Genomic DNA, 13,750 nt, shown 5'->3' on the forward strand with positions numbered 1-13,750 from the left:
GTAAGTTAAGTATTTTTTAATTAATGTGTGATTTCATATATTTTTTAATATACAGAAGCCCTTATAATGAAGATGGTCAGTATGCTAGTGGACCCTTATCAATAAAAAGTCAAAGAGAGGATAAAACTCAAAGTAAGTTAATATATTATTTCGAAAATTCTGCTGAATCACTATTTATTATAGGTCCTCAATTTAGCCAAGAATCTACCAATCAGCACAAAGTTGAAAATAGTGCTCATGCATATGACAATGAAGGTAAATACGTTCCTCAAGATAACGAAGAATCTACAGGTCCACCTTTAGGATTCTTTTATGCTTTCGACTATCCAGTGGGCATTATAACTCAAGACAGAGGTAGGGCCCTCTCTGCAGAAAAAGGTGCTGAATTACGAGGCGTATATGAACGAAATAAGCAAAGGTTTGAAAGGCAATTGCAAGAAAGAAAAGCTGTTGAAGGATCAAGTAATCAATATTTAGTTCATTAGATCTTATGTTTATTTATTAATTTGCATTTATAAAAAACAGATTTAATAAAATATTGCGGAAAATAGAACAAGCATATTCTGTGCGTAAATCAAAATTATTTTATTCTAGGTATAAAAGTCCTTTTACTAAACTATGGAAATATGATTTATAAGACTAATTAGTGATACTTTTTACATTTTATTTAAACATACTTGGAAATGAGGATTCATATCACTCATCATATAATTTACATATAAAATAACGGCGATCTTTTTTGATCAAGATTTTAATTAATATTAAGGTTATTTGGGACCGAGATAGAGATCATTTAGCTAAAATATTTTCAGCACTACCGATTAGCCACTAACTAAAATAAACGGGTTAATTAGAAATCAAACCTCTGACATGGTTATTTCTGTTATTTCCTACACATTTCAATTCAGATTACTTAAATTTTTAGTTTCCACGGTGTGGCTGGGTTGTGTAATGTAAAAAACGGTATAGCACATTATGTTTGGAATTTAAAGTAGGCTTCTTGTTAAGGCTTCTCTTTCAGTCGCTCAGTCATCATTATGTGACTGAAGCAGCGAATTAAATAAGTTGAACGACGAATGCTGTTTAAAAAACATACTTTGTTAAAATACAACGTAATACTGGCAAATACAAATAGCGAAACGGTGCTCTTACGAGACCTTACAGTTTTATATGATTGAGAGCATTTAATAAGCGCATTTCTAAGTCTAGGCAGCTATTTTCATGTATGTTACTCCTCCCTCCTTAAGATGAGAAAAAAAAGTGATTTTCGGGAATGTGTTTCTATTCTTTAGAACCATTCATCTTGGTTTCGTTCTTCGAAATTACTTGATTATGGATTACTTCGTTCGGCGAAAATTACTTGATTATGGATCTTCGTCTCAAGCAACGTGATCAAGTTCTGGGAGTTCAAGTTAAGAGTCCATTTCGCTAGTTCGAAAATGTAACAAAATAAGCGTTCGGCATTTAACGTTTTATGTAAAATATTGGGCTAGGTATTTTTACACTAATGAAGAAGGAAAAACATCAACAAAATATTTCTTATGTTTGGACTAAATTTTCTCGAAAATAAAGACACAATTTAAAATTCCGTTACAATACGGAAATAGATTGAAGTTTTGTGATTACAGTGATATACCGGGTGCGTCTCAAAAGTGGCTCACCCCTATGTCTCTTACTTTTTTCAGATAAAAGATCCAGACCTCTGCTTTGTTACTAGTAACCATAACGGCGTTCCGTTGCCAGTCGAAAGAAAAGTTGCCGGTGACTTTCCCCACAGCCAACATAGGCCAGTGATCCTGAATGTGGGTGTATCAATCCCTGTGGTCAGATCCACACCTCGTCCTAGATGGAACTTTAAGAAATCTAATTGGGACCAATATGCACAAAAATTAGACCAATGTATCCGCTTTATACCACCTGAACCAGAAAACTATAATCGTTTCATCGGGGCCGTAATTTCAGCAGCGAATAAATACATTCCTAGCGGGTATAGAAAAGAATACATACCGGGCTGGAACTAACACAGTGAACATCTATACGAGGAATTCAAAGAGAACGGAGATCAAGAAGTTGCAGATAACCTCCTCCATAGTCTAGACACTGCTAGAAGAGACCGCTGGATTGAAACAGTGGAAAACGCAGACTTCCATCGATCTAGTAGGAAGGCCTGGACCCACCCTTCTACGTAATTTAGGAGGTTCAACAAGACAAAATAGGCCAAGCTCTCAAATATCAGCTAATCAAATTGCAAATTATATAGCTGAAACATCTAGGTCTCGACGTGATAAGGAGCACACAATTGAGATTAAGAGGAAATTGAAGGAGTTAAGAACAACCACTCCCCATATCTCGGAATATTCACAGCCCTTCGAAATTGAAGCTATAGTCACAGCTATTAAAGACATCAAGCCGAACAAAGCTCCTGGATATGACAACATTCATCCAGAATTCCTTATTTACGCTGGAAACCCTGCCCTCAAGTGGCTTTGTAGTTTCTTCTCGAGAATTTTATCAACCGGCAACATTCCAAAGGAATTAAAGAAAACTAAAATAATAGCTGTGTTAAAACCAGGAAAATCTAAAGATCAACCTCAGAATTATCGACCCATAGCCCTTCTTAGTTGTACCTATAAGCTCCTAGAACGACTTATTTTCAATAGAATAAAGGATAGTATCTTAGACCATATTCCAGTTGAACAGGCAGGTTTCATTCCTAAACGCAGTTGCTGTGACCAAGTCCTAGCACTTACATTTCACATTGAAGAAAATTTCCAACTTAAGCTTAAAACCTCCATAGCTTTTGTCGATTTAACAGCCGCTTACGACACAGTCTGGAGAGATGGTATGGTTTATTAATTACTTAAAGCACTTCCTTGTCAAACTATAGCTCGAGTTATCAACAACATCCTAAGTAACCGATATATCCAAGTATTTCAGGGAGAGAGCACGAGTAAACCTAAAAAACTTAACAACGGCTTACCCCAAGGCTCCGTTCTCGCCCCTCTCTTATTCAACTTATATATCTCTGACCTACCAGATACGCAATCTAGAAAATTTTGTTTTACGAGACGATATAGCCATAGCAACGGAATATGAATCGCTATATCAAACCCAAGAAACGCTTACAAAGGATCTCGCATCCTTGAATGCCTATTTTATAAAATGGAGACTTCAACCCAATGCAAATAAGACAGAAGTGGCTACCTTCCATCTTAATAACAAGCTGGCGAATACTGAAATAAGCGTCCAGTTTGGTAGCACCACTCTGAGTAATAACAAATATCCAAAATATCTGGGGATTACTCTAGACCGTACACTCTCATTTCGAAGAAAACACCTAGAAAATGTTGCTGGGAAAATCAGAACACGAAACAACATTATACAAAAACTTTGTGGTACTTCGTGGGGTGCAAAAGCAACAATACTTCGGATCTCCGCCCTTGGTCTGGTATTCAGTGTGGCAGAGTATTGTGCACCCCTGTGGTTGAATAGCCACCACACAAATCTCGTAGACAGACAACTGAACAACACCATGCGGCTGATTACAGGGACAATCAGATGCACCCCTAGTTACTGGCTTCCAGTTCTGAGTAACATCCTACCTCCAAATCTACGCAGAAACGGGGCTCTTCTTAGAGAATTTGATAAAATAATAGCTACCCCAACGCTACCTGTTCATAAAACACTTCCTGCTTTACAGGTGAATAGACTTAAGTCGAGGAATCCACCTTTGCGAACAGCTGAACAACTAAAAAGCAGTAATTACAATTCTCGAGAACAGTGGCTTCAGTTATGGAGAGAAATGGTCGATGCGCACCTATATTCCTGGTTCAAACATAACTATTGCCAGACAGCGGGTACCCATCTAAACCGGAAAACATGGTCAACTTTGAATAGGATACGCTCTGGCCATGGAAGATGTGCGGATTCCCTTTATAAGTGGGGAAAAATACCTTCCCCAGAATGTGATTGCGGATCCCCTCACCAAACCATCCATCACATAACTAGAGAGTGCAACCTACGCGCTTATGGTGAAGACTGGAGGGACTTTCTGGAGGCTTCTCCATCAGCTTTGGAATGGATCGGGCATCTAGATGTTAATATATAGTGTTCGTAAATACGTTTTTTATGTTGTCTTTTTATATTATACTTGTTTTTTTTTATATTTACATTGTAATGTTTTCATTTACATTGTAGTTTATTTTATGTCTATGTTTAAGTGTCTGGTTTTCTTGCATGTATATGAGCCATACGATAAATAAATTCAGATAAAAAAACGAGATTTGGTATGTTAGTATATGACATAAATTGGGATTGATTGACGTGTTTAACTGTTTTTGGTCACTTTCTGTTTCACCGGAAATGACTACAACTTTTGATTTTTAAATGGCACCCTCGGTATTTTTTTATTTTATTCGATAAAAAATGATATTCTAAATAGAATATGACATATCCTATGTCAACTTTTGACATTCTCGCTTAATAAAAAATAGTATTTTAAATTTCAATCTAGAGAGCCATGGCTATGTTAAAACCTAATTCTAATGTTTTTAGCTCGGTTTTTAATGTCTTGTCCCGGCCGGTTAAAAGATGCCCAAATCGTATTTTTAATCATATCTCAATTTTTTCAAATGGATCGAAGGTGGCTCATTATCATATTTGGAAAAAGCATTTTTACGAATAATTTAATACCAAACACTTGGTATTTCGTGTCAAATTTTCGCTACGAACCGCATGTTATAGTTTCAAATAAATAACCATATGTAAAAATGTCAAAAGTTGACATATAATATGTCATTCTATTCAGAGTGTTATTTTCTATAGAATGAAGTAAAAAAATACCTAGGGTGCCATTTAAAAATCAAAACTTCTAGTCGTTTACGGTGAAACAGGAAGTGACCGAAAACAATTGAATACCTCAATCCTAATTTATGTCATATACTAACACACCAAATATCGTTTTTTAACTGAAAAAAAAATAAAAAAGTAATAGGGGTGAGCCACTTTTGAGACGCACCCGGTATAATTTATATGGTTTTGTAACAAATTGCTCGCTATTTGATGGCAAATGCTGAAGCTCTGCAAACCTTAATCAAGCCTTAATCAAAGCACGTGTGGCTTAACACGACAAGATCGGGTTAAGCCTTAGGCAGATTTCTGCCCATACAGCTACGGTACGGACTATGTACGTATTAGTATGTTATGTATTTAAATAAAATTAGTAAGTTATGGGACGTACAAAGCGTTGGAAAATGTACGTCCCCGGTACGTCCCTGGGATGTGGTAAAGTACGTACTATGTAGGTCGCATGTACGTACATTCCAGGTACGTACATTTTATGTTTTGTTCCGGACCAAAACTGGATGTAAACTGATCGAAAGTACGTACAATGTACGTACTATGGACATACAATGTACGTACTATGGACGTATATTTTTCAACGGCGTATACGACCTAGGAATTTAATTAGAAATAATTCAATGAAAGTCAGCTTAAAATATTTAATAATATAAAAACTCAGGTACAGGGTCATTCCTTATGTCTTGATACACCCGTGAGTCTGGCTTCGGTCCGGCAACTACACCCTTAGCGCACTCTGTCTTTTTTGGATCTTGATAGATATTTTATTTTTTTTATTCTCGAACTGCTTCTAACTAAAAAATACAAAAAGAAAACTAAGTATTCAAATATCTAATTCTTGCCTCTGTTTTTAAAAAATTGAATGAGCCGATTCTCAATCATTCGAGGTTGTGACTGTGCTAGGAGAAATAGTCACATTAGATGTGGCAGTGTCATGTAATTCATCTGATGATTCCCCACTTTCAGATACACAACATAAGTTATCTCGAGGGTTATCTGTTTCAGTTTCGCTATTGATAAAATGTGGCAGAGAATCTTCAGACTGTAAATCAAGAACTGAAACATCTGATGTGCTATGTTGATCATTACAAGATTGAAGGAAAGATGCCTGATTAAATGAAGCAGGCTGTCTATTTTGATTAGGGTATGGAGCCTCTCTTGAACAGCTCTTTCAAACCGCTTAATTTGAACATTTGCCCTTTTGTAATATTTGCTAGAAGTATCTTTGCGCCACATTATATTACACTTTAACTTATCTTGAAACAACGAGCAACGAAGGCAACGACAAAAGAAAACAAGGCAGAAGCCAAACAACCTACGGCCACCGTGACACAACACAATCGAAAACTGGATCGGAGTAGGTGCGCACTCAGTGTATTGTTGTTTTTATTTTTTACGTTGATTAATAAAAGATGGAAATACACTGAGTGCGCACGTGCGCTCTAGCTCTGCCAATCGAAAACGTCATTAGAAACCTCCCGACTTCCGATTCCGACAAGACTCGAATGTGAACGAATAACTTAGCGGGAAATTTAAACATAGGACTGCATAATTTTCCTGTTAGGCTTGATTGCATAATATATTGCATTTTTAACCCATCAGATTTCTTCAAAGGCTGTCATGCATTATGGTCATTGGATAATTTAGGAAATCATTTTTATAGCGGTCGGGTTAGATTTATTAATAAAAGAAGTAGAGGTAGGTTAGAGTGACTTGAATTAACGTTAGCCTAGAAAAGATCCACTGATCCAGTCCATTCATTATTATTGGGTATATCTGACCAAAATAGTCCAGTCATGATATAAAATTAAATAACATTTTGTAATGCGTTGTCAAAAATTTTCAAGATACATACGTATTTAGTACGTACTCGCATGAACGTCCGTAGTACGTACTCGCATGTACGTCCGTAGTGAAGTCCTACTATGTACGTATACTTTTGTACGTACCATAGTACGTCCCTAATTGGTCCCAGGACGTACCGACGTAAAATGGACATAAAATGTACGTCCCTGGGACGAAGTGTACTGTATGGATGAAATCTATACTAATATATAAAATCCTTAAGTGACTGACATACTGATTAATCACGATCCTGCTGAAGAAGGGATTTTTCGAAATTCCAGTTCCCAAGAGGGTAACCCCTCAAATATTACAACATTACAAATTTTTAAAAATGTATACAGGGTGTTTCGAAACATCTGGTCATTGATTAATCACGATCCTGCTTAAAGCGCTTGTCGTAAAAAGCTGATTTTTGGAAAACAGATTGACTTTAGGGTGTAGAGGTTCGATAAGAAGGGATTTTTCGAAACTAGAATTCTAAGGGGGTGAAACTATCCCTCAAATATTAAAATTTTTTTTTATTTAAAACCGGTGAGTTTTTCGGAAAAAACTCTTAAACACGTATATTTTATTTTGTTGTTTTACATATTTTAATATTTTTTTAAGAGTTAAGATAAATTTATACAGGGTGTTTCATAAAACATGACTAAAATGGCTGAACGTTTAAAGCTGAGTTTTGGCAAACGGATTCACTGTGGGGTGTAGAGGTTCGATAAGGAGGGGTTTCTCGAATCTCAAATTCCAAGAGGGTGAAAACGCCCCTCAAATATTACAATATTTGTTATTTAAAAAACGGTTAGTCTTTCGAGAAAACGCTTGGACAAGCATAATTTATTTGTTTTTTTACTTATTTTGAAATTTTTTAAAAAATCATACAGGGTGTTCTAAAAAGTTGGGTAATTTCTTAACCACGATTCTGCTTAAACTGCTTGACGTAAAAAGCTTATTTTTCAACAGATTTTTCGAAAGTCAAATTCCAACGAGATGAAACTACCCCTCAAATATTACCAAGTTATATAATAATATCGCCATATTGTTTTTTCTCATGCTGACATAAATGTGAGAAAATTTTATCCAGTATGTATGTTAATGGAAATTCTTGCTTTGCTTTATCATCACCATTACAAATGATTAATTCGACGCGAACGAAGTCGCTGGTACACGCTAGTATAATATATATTTTCTTCGGCCACGCACCCGCTTTAACCGACCCCTGAGAGCGAGCCGAACAGTACAGCGTAATAGACTCTTAATGTGTTATATAATACCTTGAAGACTGACGTAATCTTTGAAAAAAGCGACAATTATGTCACTATAATTTTTAATTATATTTTCCGACAATGATATTTGTACATTCAGTTCATTGATATGTGATTTTTGCTTATTCTCTAATTGAGTAATTAATTTATTATATCCATCGCCTTCTTCAGAATCTAGAGAATCGCTTAGTATTAATTAGAAAGAAATACGTAAAGCTGCGGCAAGTCGCAAGTAAGACTTTAAGACATTAGAAATTTGGTAAACAAATCGTTTTTTTGGACGACATTAGAGAAGGGACGACATTAGAGAAGTGGCAGGTAAACTGTTGTCATAAATATAATTTACTTCATAAAATGTTCAAATACCATAATATGATTGAGAAAAAAACGGCGCCAAAGACGGCTGAGGAATAAAATTGATGATAATTTTGGCGAAGCCAATTTCTAGACGTCATTTACTAAAAATGCACATGAAACTTGTAAAAAACTATACTAATTATAGAAAGATTTAAAAAAGAATAGAACGTTTCCAGACACACAAATCTATTTCCAAAAAAAAATTTTCTCAAATTTTAAACCACACTATTTAAAAATCATTTTAACTCAATATTAAAATAAACTACAACCTTCTTAAGGCCAACTGGTTGATTTTTCGATCACCATGGTATTATTGACAAAAATAGATATTTAAAATAAATTTTATTAAAGACATATGTAAATATTTCCCCTGGCTTCAGAGACATTTGGTTAGTTAATAATTCGTATGCCAAATCGAGGACGACATTAGAGAAGTGGCAGGTAAACTGTGGGTAAATACAGCACAAAGCAGGGAGAGATGGAAAAGAATAGGAGAGACCTATATCTTGGAGTGGATGAATGCGGGTTGAGGAAGAAGGAAGAAGAAGATTAATGTAACAACAGTAGCAAAATAAAACACTAATTCACCACAATACACAAAAACACTTTACTTTTGCACTGGACGCTCGTACCGCTAACCATGTTAGCATCGTCAGCAGATGATTAACACTCACTATATACAACAGTATAACAACACTAATTCAAAGTTTATGAATTATTGTAAGTCAAACTTCTTTAATTTGGACAGTGTCTTCTTCAACTTCTTTAATTTTGACTCACTTATCGTCATCAAATTTCTAAGATACTTCTAGAAGTTTTACAAACACCAAATTTTGAATTTATGAAATAATGAAAAATCTTGAAATATCCTTATGAATTAGTGGTGTCTAGCGCTGCTGGTAACTTGTTTTCCCGTCTACAAAAAGTTAGAAAGCTAGAATTTGTCGATTTCATATTGTCTGATTTTATGTATACAGTGCCCGGCAATAGTGCGTCGGACATCTGTAGTTTCAAGAATAAAAAAAATTTGTAATTGTGTTTAAATGCAAACCCAAATAGTATAGTATGTATAGGCCAGTAAACGAGGATAAAAACAGGGCATTACCTTTGAATTCTTGACACCCGCACCGATTGACGTGAGTGTTTAACTGTGAATAGAGATAGATGTAACAAACAAAAGTTACATAGTATAGCGATGTGTGTTTTTACCCTGGGAGTGAGTGCCACCGCTTCTCGAGAGTGAAATATAAATCACCCATTTTAATTGCAAAAATTAATAAAGGGATGAATTCTAAGCAAAAAATGGTCTATGACATTTTTTCGGAAAATTAATAATTAATAATTTTCCGAGTTATTTAGGATTGAAAATGTTGATTTTTCTTCTAAAAACTGCATATTTTTCTGCTATTTTTTATAAATAACTCGATAACCTTGCGTTTTATCGCAAAATTCATATAAAGCAAAAATGAAGCTTTTGGAATAACGAATCGTTTCATTTGGCACCGTAGGTGTAACAATAGCCGAATTATCACTCTGTAAAAGTGATTTTTTATTTTTCGAAAACTAAATTGCAACCTTTTACCGTAAAAGAATGGCGAAAGAACACATTTTTTCCAAAAAAAAATGAATATGACCGTTTTTAAACTGCTTAAAAATATCTGTTAAATGCTTGTTTAAAAGGTCTTTTCAAGTTCGTGGCTCAAACACTCGCGGAGTTATGATAAAAATTAAAACCGTCACCTCATTTTTTCGGAAAAAAATTAACAACAAAATCTATTACTACAAAATCATAAAAATAAAAACCATCAATTTGTAGGAAATTACACGAGCTACAAATTAAGCTCTATAGTTGAACAGTCTTGAACTCTTTATTTTTACGAGATTCTTGGGGTTTAAAGGGCTCAAAGAAGTTGGTCCTTACACGGAAGTCAAACTAATAAAACGTTAATATTCACGAAATAAAGAGATCTACAGAAAAATTGAAAGAGAGCAAAAAATTTGCAACCAAAAGAGCTTCAATTTTATACTATTGATTTTTTTACGTATCTTGCATAGTTTTTGAGATATGACAAAAAATTAAAAATTTTTAAAAAAGTTTTTTTTTTTTCATTATTTTCATCTGTTTTCTAAATTTAGGCATTCTAAACTGCTCGAACTGGCAGAGCCCATTGTTAGTACCTAAATATACCCAACTGTACAGGGTGGGTCCAATTCGACGCTTTTAAATGGAAACGCCCTTTTCTATAGGAGATAAACGAAAACTAATATCGGTGTCTGGAGCTAAATTTTCATCAAAAACATGATGGTGAAAACCGCACTTCAATATCTGTTACCGTTTCGGAGTTACGGGGTGTTTTTTTCAAAAATGTGCATTTTTAACAAATCGCTGTAACTTTTTTACTATGGAAAATTTTGTATTTCTATGAAAACATTTCCAAAGCACCTTTTTACGTAGAATTTAATGGCTTAAGTATAACTTTTTTAAAATTAATAATTTAAGAGTAATCAACAGAAAAATTGATTTTTTATTTGGGACACACTCTATATTTTTAATAACTGAAAAAAATTTAACATTACCTTTCCAAAAATATAGCACACTTGATATTTTGTTATAATCCCCTTTGCAATATAGAGTTTTTAAAAGTTCGCCACTTTAAACTAGTAGGCTTTGGACCACTTATTGATAATATGCCCTTGATGGAACTCGAAAACATATTTTTCCAGCAAGACGACGCACCGCCTCTGAACGCTGAAGTTATTAGCAAATTTTTGCAGCCAATTTCAAGAATAATTGAATAGCTAACCAAGATCCCAGACGTTGGCCGTCGAGGCCGCCTGACTTAGTGCCCATGGATCTAATCCTATGGATATATTTGCGGAAGAATAAAGGTTCCTTATTCTTCCGTATAATCTAGACAAGAATTAGAAATACTTAGCAGTTATGAAAGGGTATCTTTCACTCGCACTGAGTTAATCAATTCCGTGAGAAATGTTCAAAAACTGCCCCGTCTGTCTATAACAGAAGACGGTCGATATGTCGAACACCTGTAGCAAAATCTCATGTCTTGGTTTGCTATTTATTTTTATTGTTATTAGATATAGTTTAAATGTGTTGATGTTGGTTAAATATATTTTAAATTGTTATAAAGTTCTGAATCTCTCATAGCAAACATTATTTTCGTTTTAATTGATGCTCACAGCTAGAATTTTTTTGCATTACAGCCGGTGCCGGTCAAAGCCTAGGTACTTATTTAAAGCGAGCGAATTTTTATATACTCTATATCTCGAAGAAGAATCGAGCAAAATATCAAGTGTGTTATATTTTTGGAAAGGTAATTTTAAATTCTTTTTAATAAATTAAAAATATACAGGGTGTCCCATATAAAAAATCAAATTTTCTGTTGATAATTCTTAAATTATTAATTAAAAAAAATATACTTAAACCATTAAATTCTACGTAAAAAGGTGCTTTTTATAAATGTTTCCATAAAAATACAAAATTTTCCATAGCAAAAAAGTTACAGCGATTTGTTAAAAATGCATATTTATGAAAAACAGCCCGTAACTCCGAAATGGTAACAAATATCGATATGCGGTTTTCACCATCATGTTTTTGACAAAAATTGAGCTCCAGACACCGATATTAGTTTTTGTCTATCTCCTATAGAAAAGGTGTTTCCATTTAAAAGCGTCGAATTTGACCCATCCTGTACATGTATTACGCTTAGTTTTTTATTTTATATGACTTTAGTCATAAATTTTGTTGTTAATTTTTTTCCGAAAAAATGAGGCGACCATTTTATATATATATATATATATATATATATATATATATATATATATATATATATATATATATATATATACACACACACAGAGTTATGATAAAAATAAAATGGTCGCCTCATTTTTTCGGAAAAAAATTAACAACAAAATTTATGACTAAAGTCATATAAAAATAAAAACTAAGCGTAATACATGTACAGGATGGGTCAAATTCGACGCTTTTAAATGGAAACACCCTTTTCTATAGGAGATAGACAAAAACTAATATCGGTGTCTGGAGCTCAATTTTTGTCAAAAACATGATGGTGAAAACCGCATATCGATATTTGTTACCATTTCGGAGTTACGGGCTGTTTTTCATAAATATGCATTTTTAACAAATCGCTGTAACTTTTTTGCTATGGAAAATTTTGTATTTTTATGGAAACATTTATAAAAAGCACCTTTTTACGTAGAATTTAATGGTTTAAGTATATTTTTTTTAATTAATAATTTAAGAATTATCAACAGAAAATTTGATTTTTTATATGGGACACCCTGTATATTTTTAATTTATTAAAAAGAATTTAAAATTACCTTTCCAAAAATATAACACACTTGATATTTGCTCGATTCTTCTTCGAGATATAGAGTATATAAAAATTCGCTCGCTTTAAATAAGTACCTAGGCTTTGACCGGCACCGGCTGTAATGCAAAAAAATTCTAGCTGTGAGCATCAATTAAAACGAAAATAATGTTTGCTATGAGAGATTCAGAACTTTATAACAATTTAAAATATATTTAACCAACATCAACACATTTAAACTATATCTAATAACAATAAAAATAAATAGCAAACCAAGACATGAGATTTTGCTACAGGTGTTCGACATATCGACCGTCTTCTGTTATAGACAGACGGGGCAGTTTTTGAACATTTCTCACGGAATTGATTAACTCAGTGCGAGTGAAAGATACCCTTTCATAACTGCTAAGTATTTCTAATTCTTGTCTAGATTATACGGAAGAATAAGGAACCTTTATTCTTCCGCAAATATATCCATAGGATTAGATCCATGGGCACTAAGTCAGGCGGCCTCGACGGCCAACGTCTGGGATCTTGGTTAGCTATTCAATTATTCTTGAAATTGGCTGCAAAAATTTGCTAATAACTTCAGCGTTCAGAGGCGGTGCGTCGTCTTGCTGGAAAAATATGTTTTCGAGTTCCATCAAGGGCATATTATCAATAAGTGGTCCAAAGCCTACTAGTTTAAAGTGGCGAACTTTTAAAAACTCTATATTGCAAAGGGGATTATAACAAAATATCAAGTGTGCTATATTTTTGGAAAGGTAATGTTAAATTTTTTTCAGTTAATTAAAAATATAGAGTGTGTCCCAAATAAAAAATCAATTTTTCTGTTGATTACTCTTAAATTATTAATTTTAAAAAAGTTATACTTAAGCCATTAAATTCTACGTAAAAAGGTGCTTTGGAAATGTTTTCATAGAAATACAAAATTTTCCATAGTAAAAAAGTTACAGCGATTTGTTAAAAATGCACATTTTTGAAAAAAAACACCCCGTAACTCCGAAACGGTAACAGATATTGAAGTGCGGTTTTCACCATCATGTTTTTGATGAAAATTTAGCGAGAAAATTATTC

At 33.8% G+C, this 13,750-nt stretch overlaps 1 protein-coding gene across 1 annotated transcript in view; it reads left to right on the forward strand.

Annotated features, from left to right (window-relative positions):
• The window catches only part of LOC115887809, a 41,404-nt gene extending 40,832 nt beyond the window's left edge, over positions 1-572 (forward strand). The window contains exons 5-6 of the mRNA XM_030907319.1: positions 56-132; positions 184-572. Of these exons, the coding sequence (XP_030763179.1) occupies positions 56-132; positions 184-485 (379 nt within the window). The 3' untranslated portion in view covers positions 486-572. The remainder of the gene's footprint in view (positions 1-55; positions 133-183) is intronic.
• The last annotated feature ends 13,178 nt before the right edge of the window (positions 573-13,750 follow it).

This window comes from Sitophilus oryzae, unplaced genomic scaffold, assembly GCF_002938485.1.
Source record: "Sitophilus oryzae breed Bouriz unplaced genomic scaffold, Soryzae_2.0 scaffold_637_pilon_pilon, whole genome shotgun sequence".
In the NCBI taxonomy this organism is placed as follows: Eukaryota; Metazoa; Arthropoda; class Insecta; order Coleoptera; family Curculionidae; genus Sitophilus; species Sitophilus oryzae.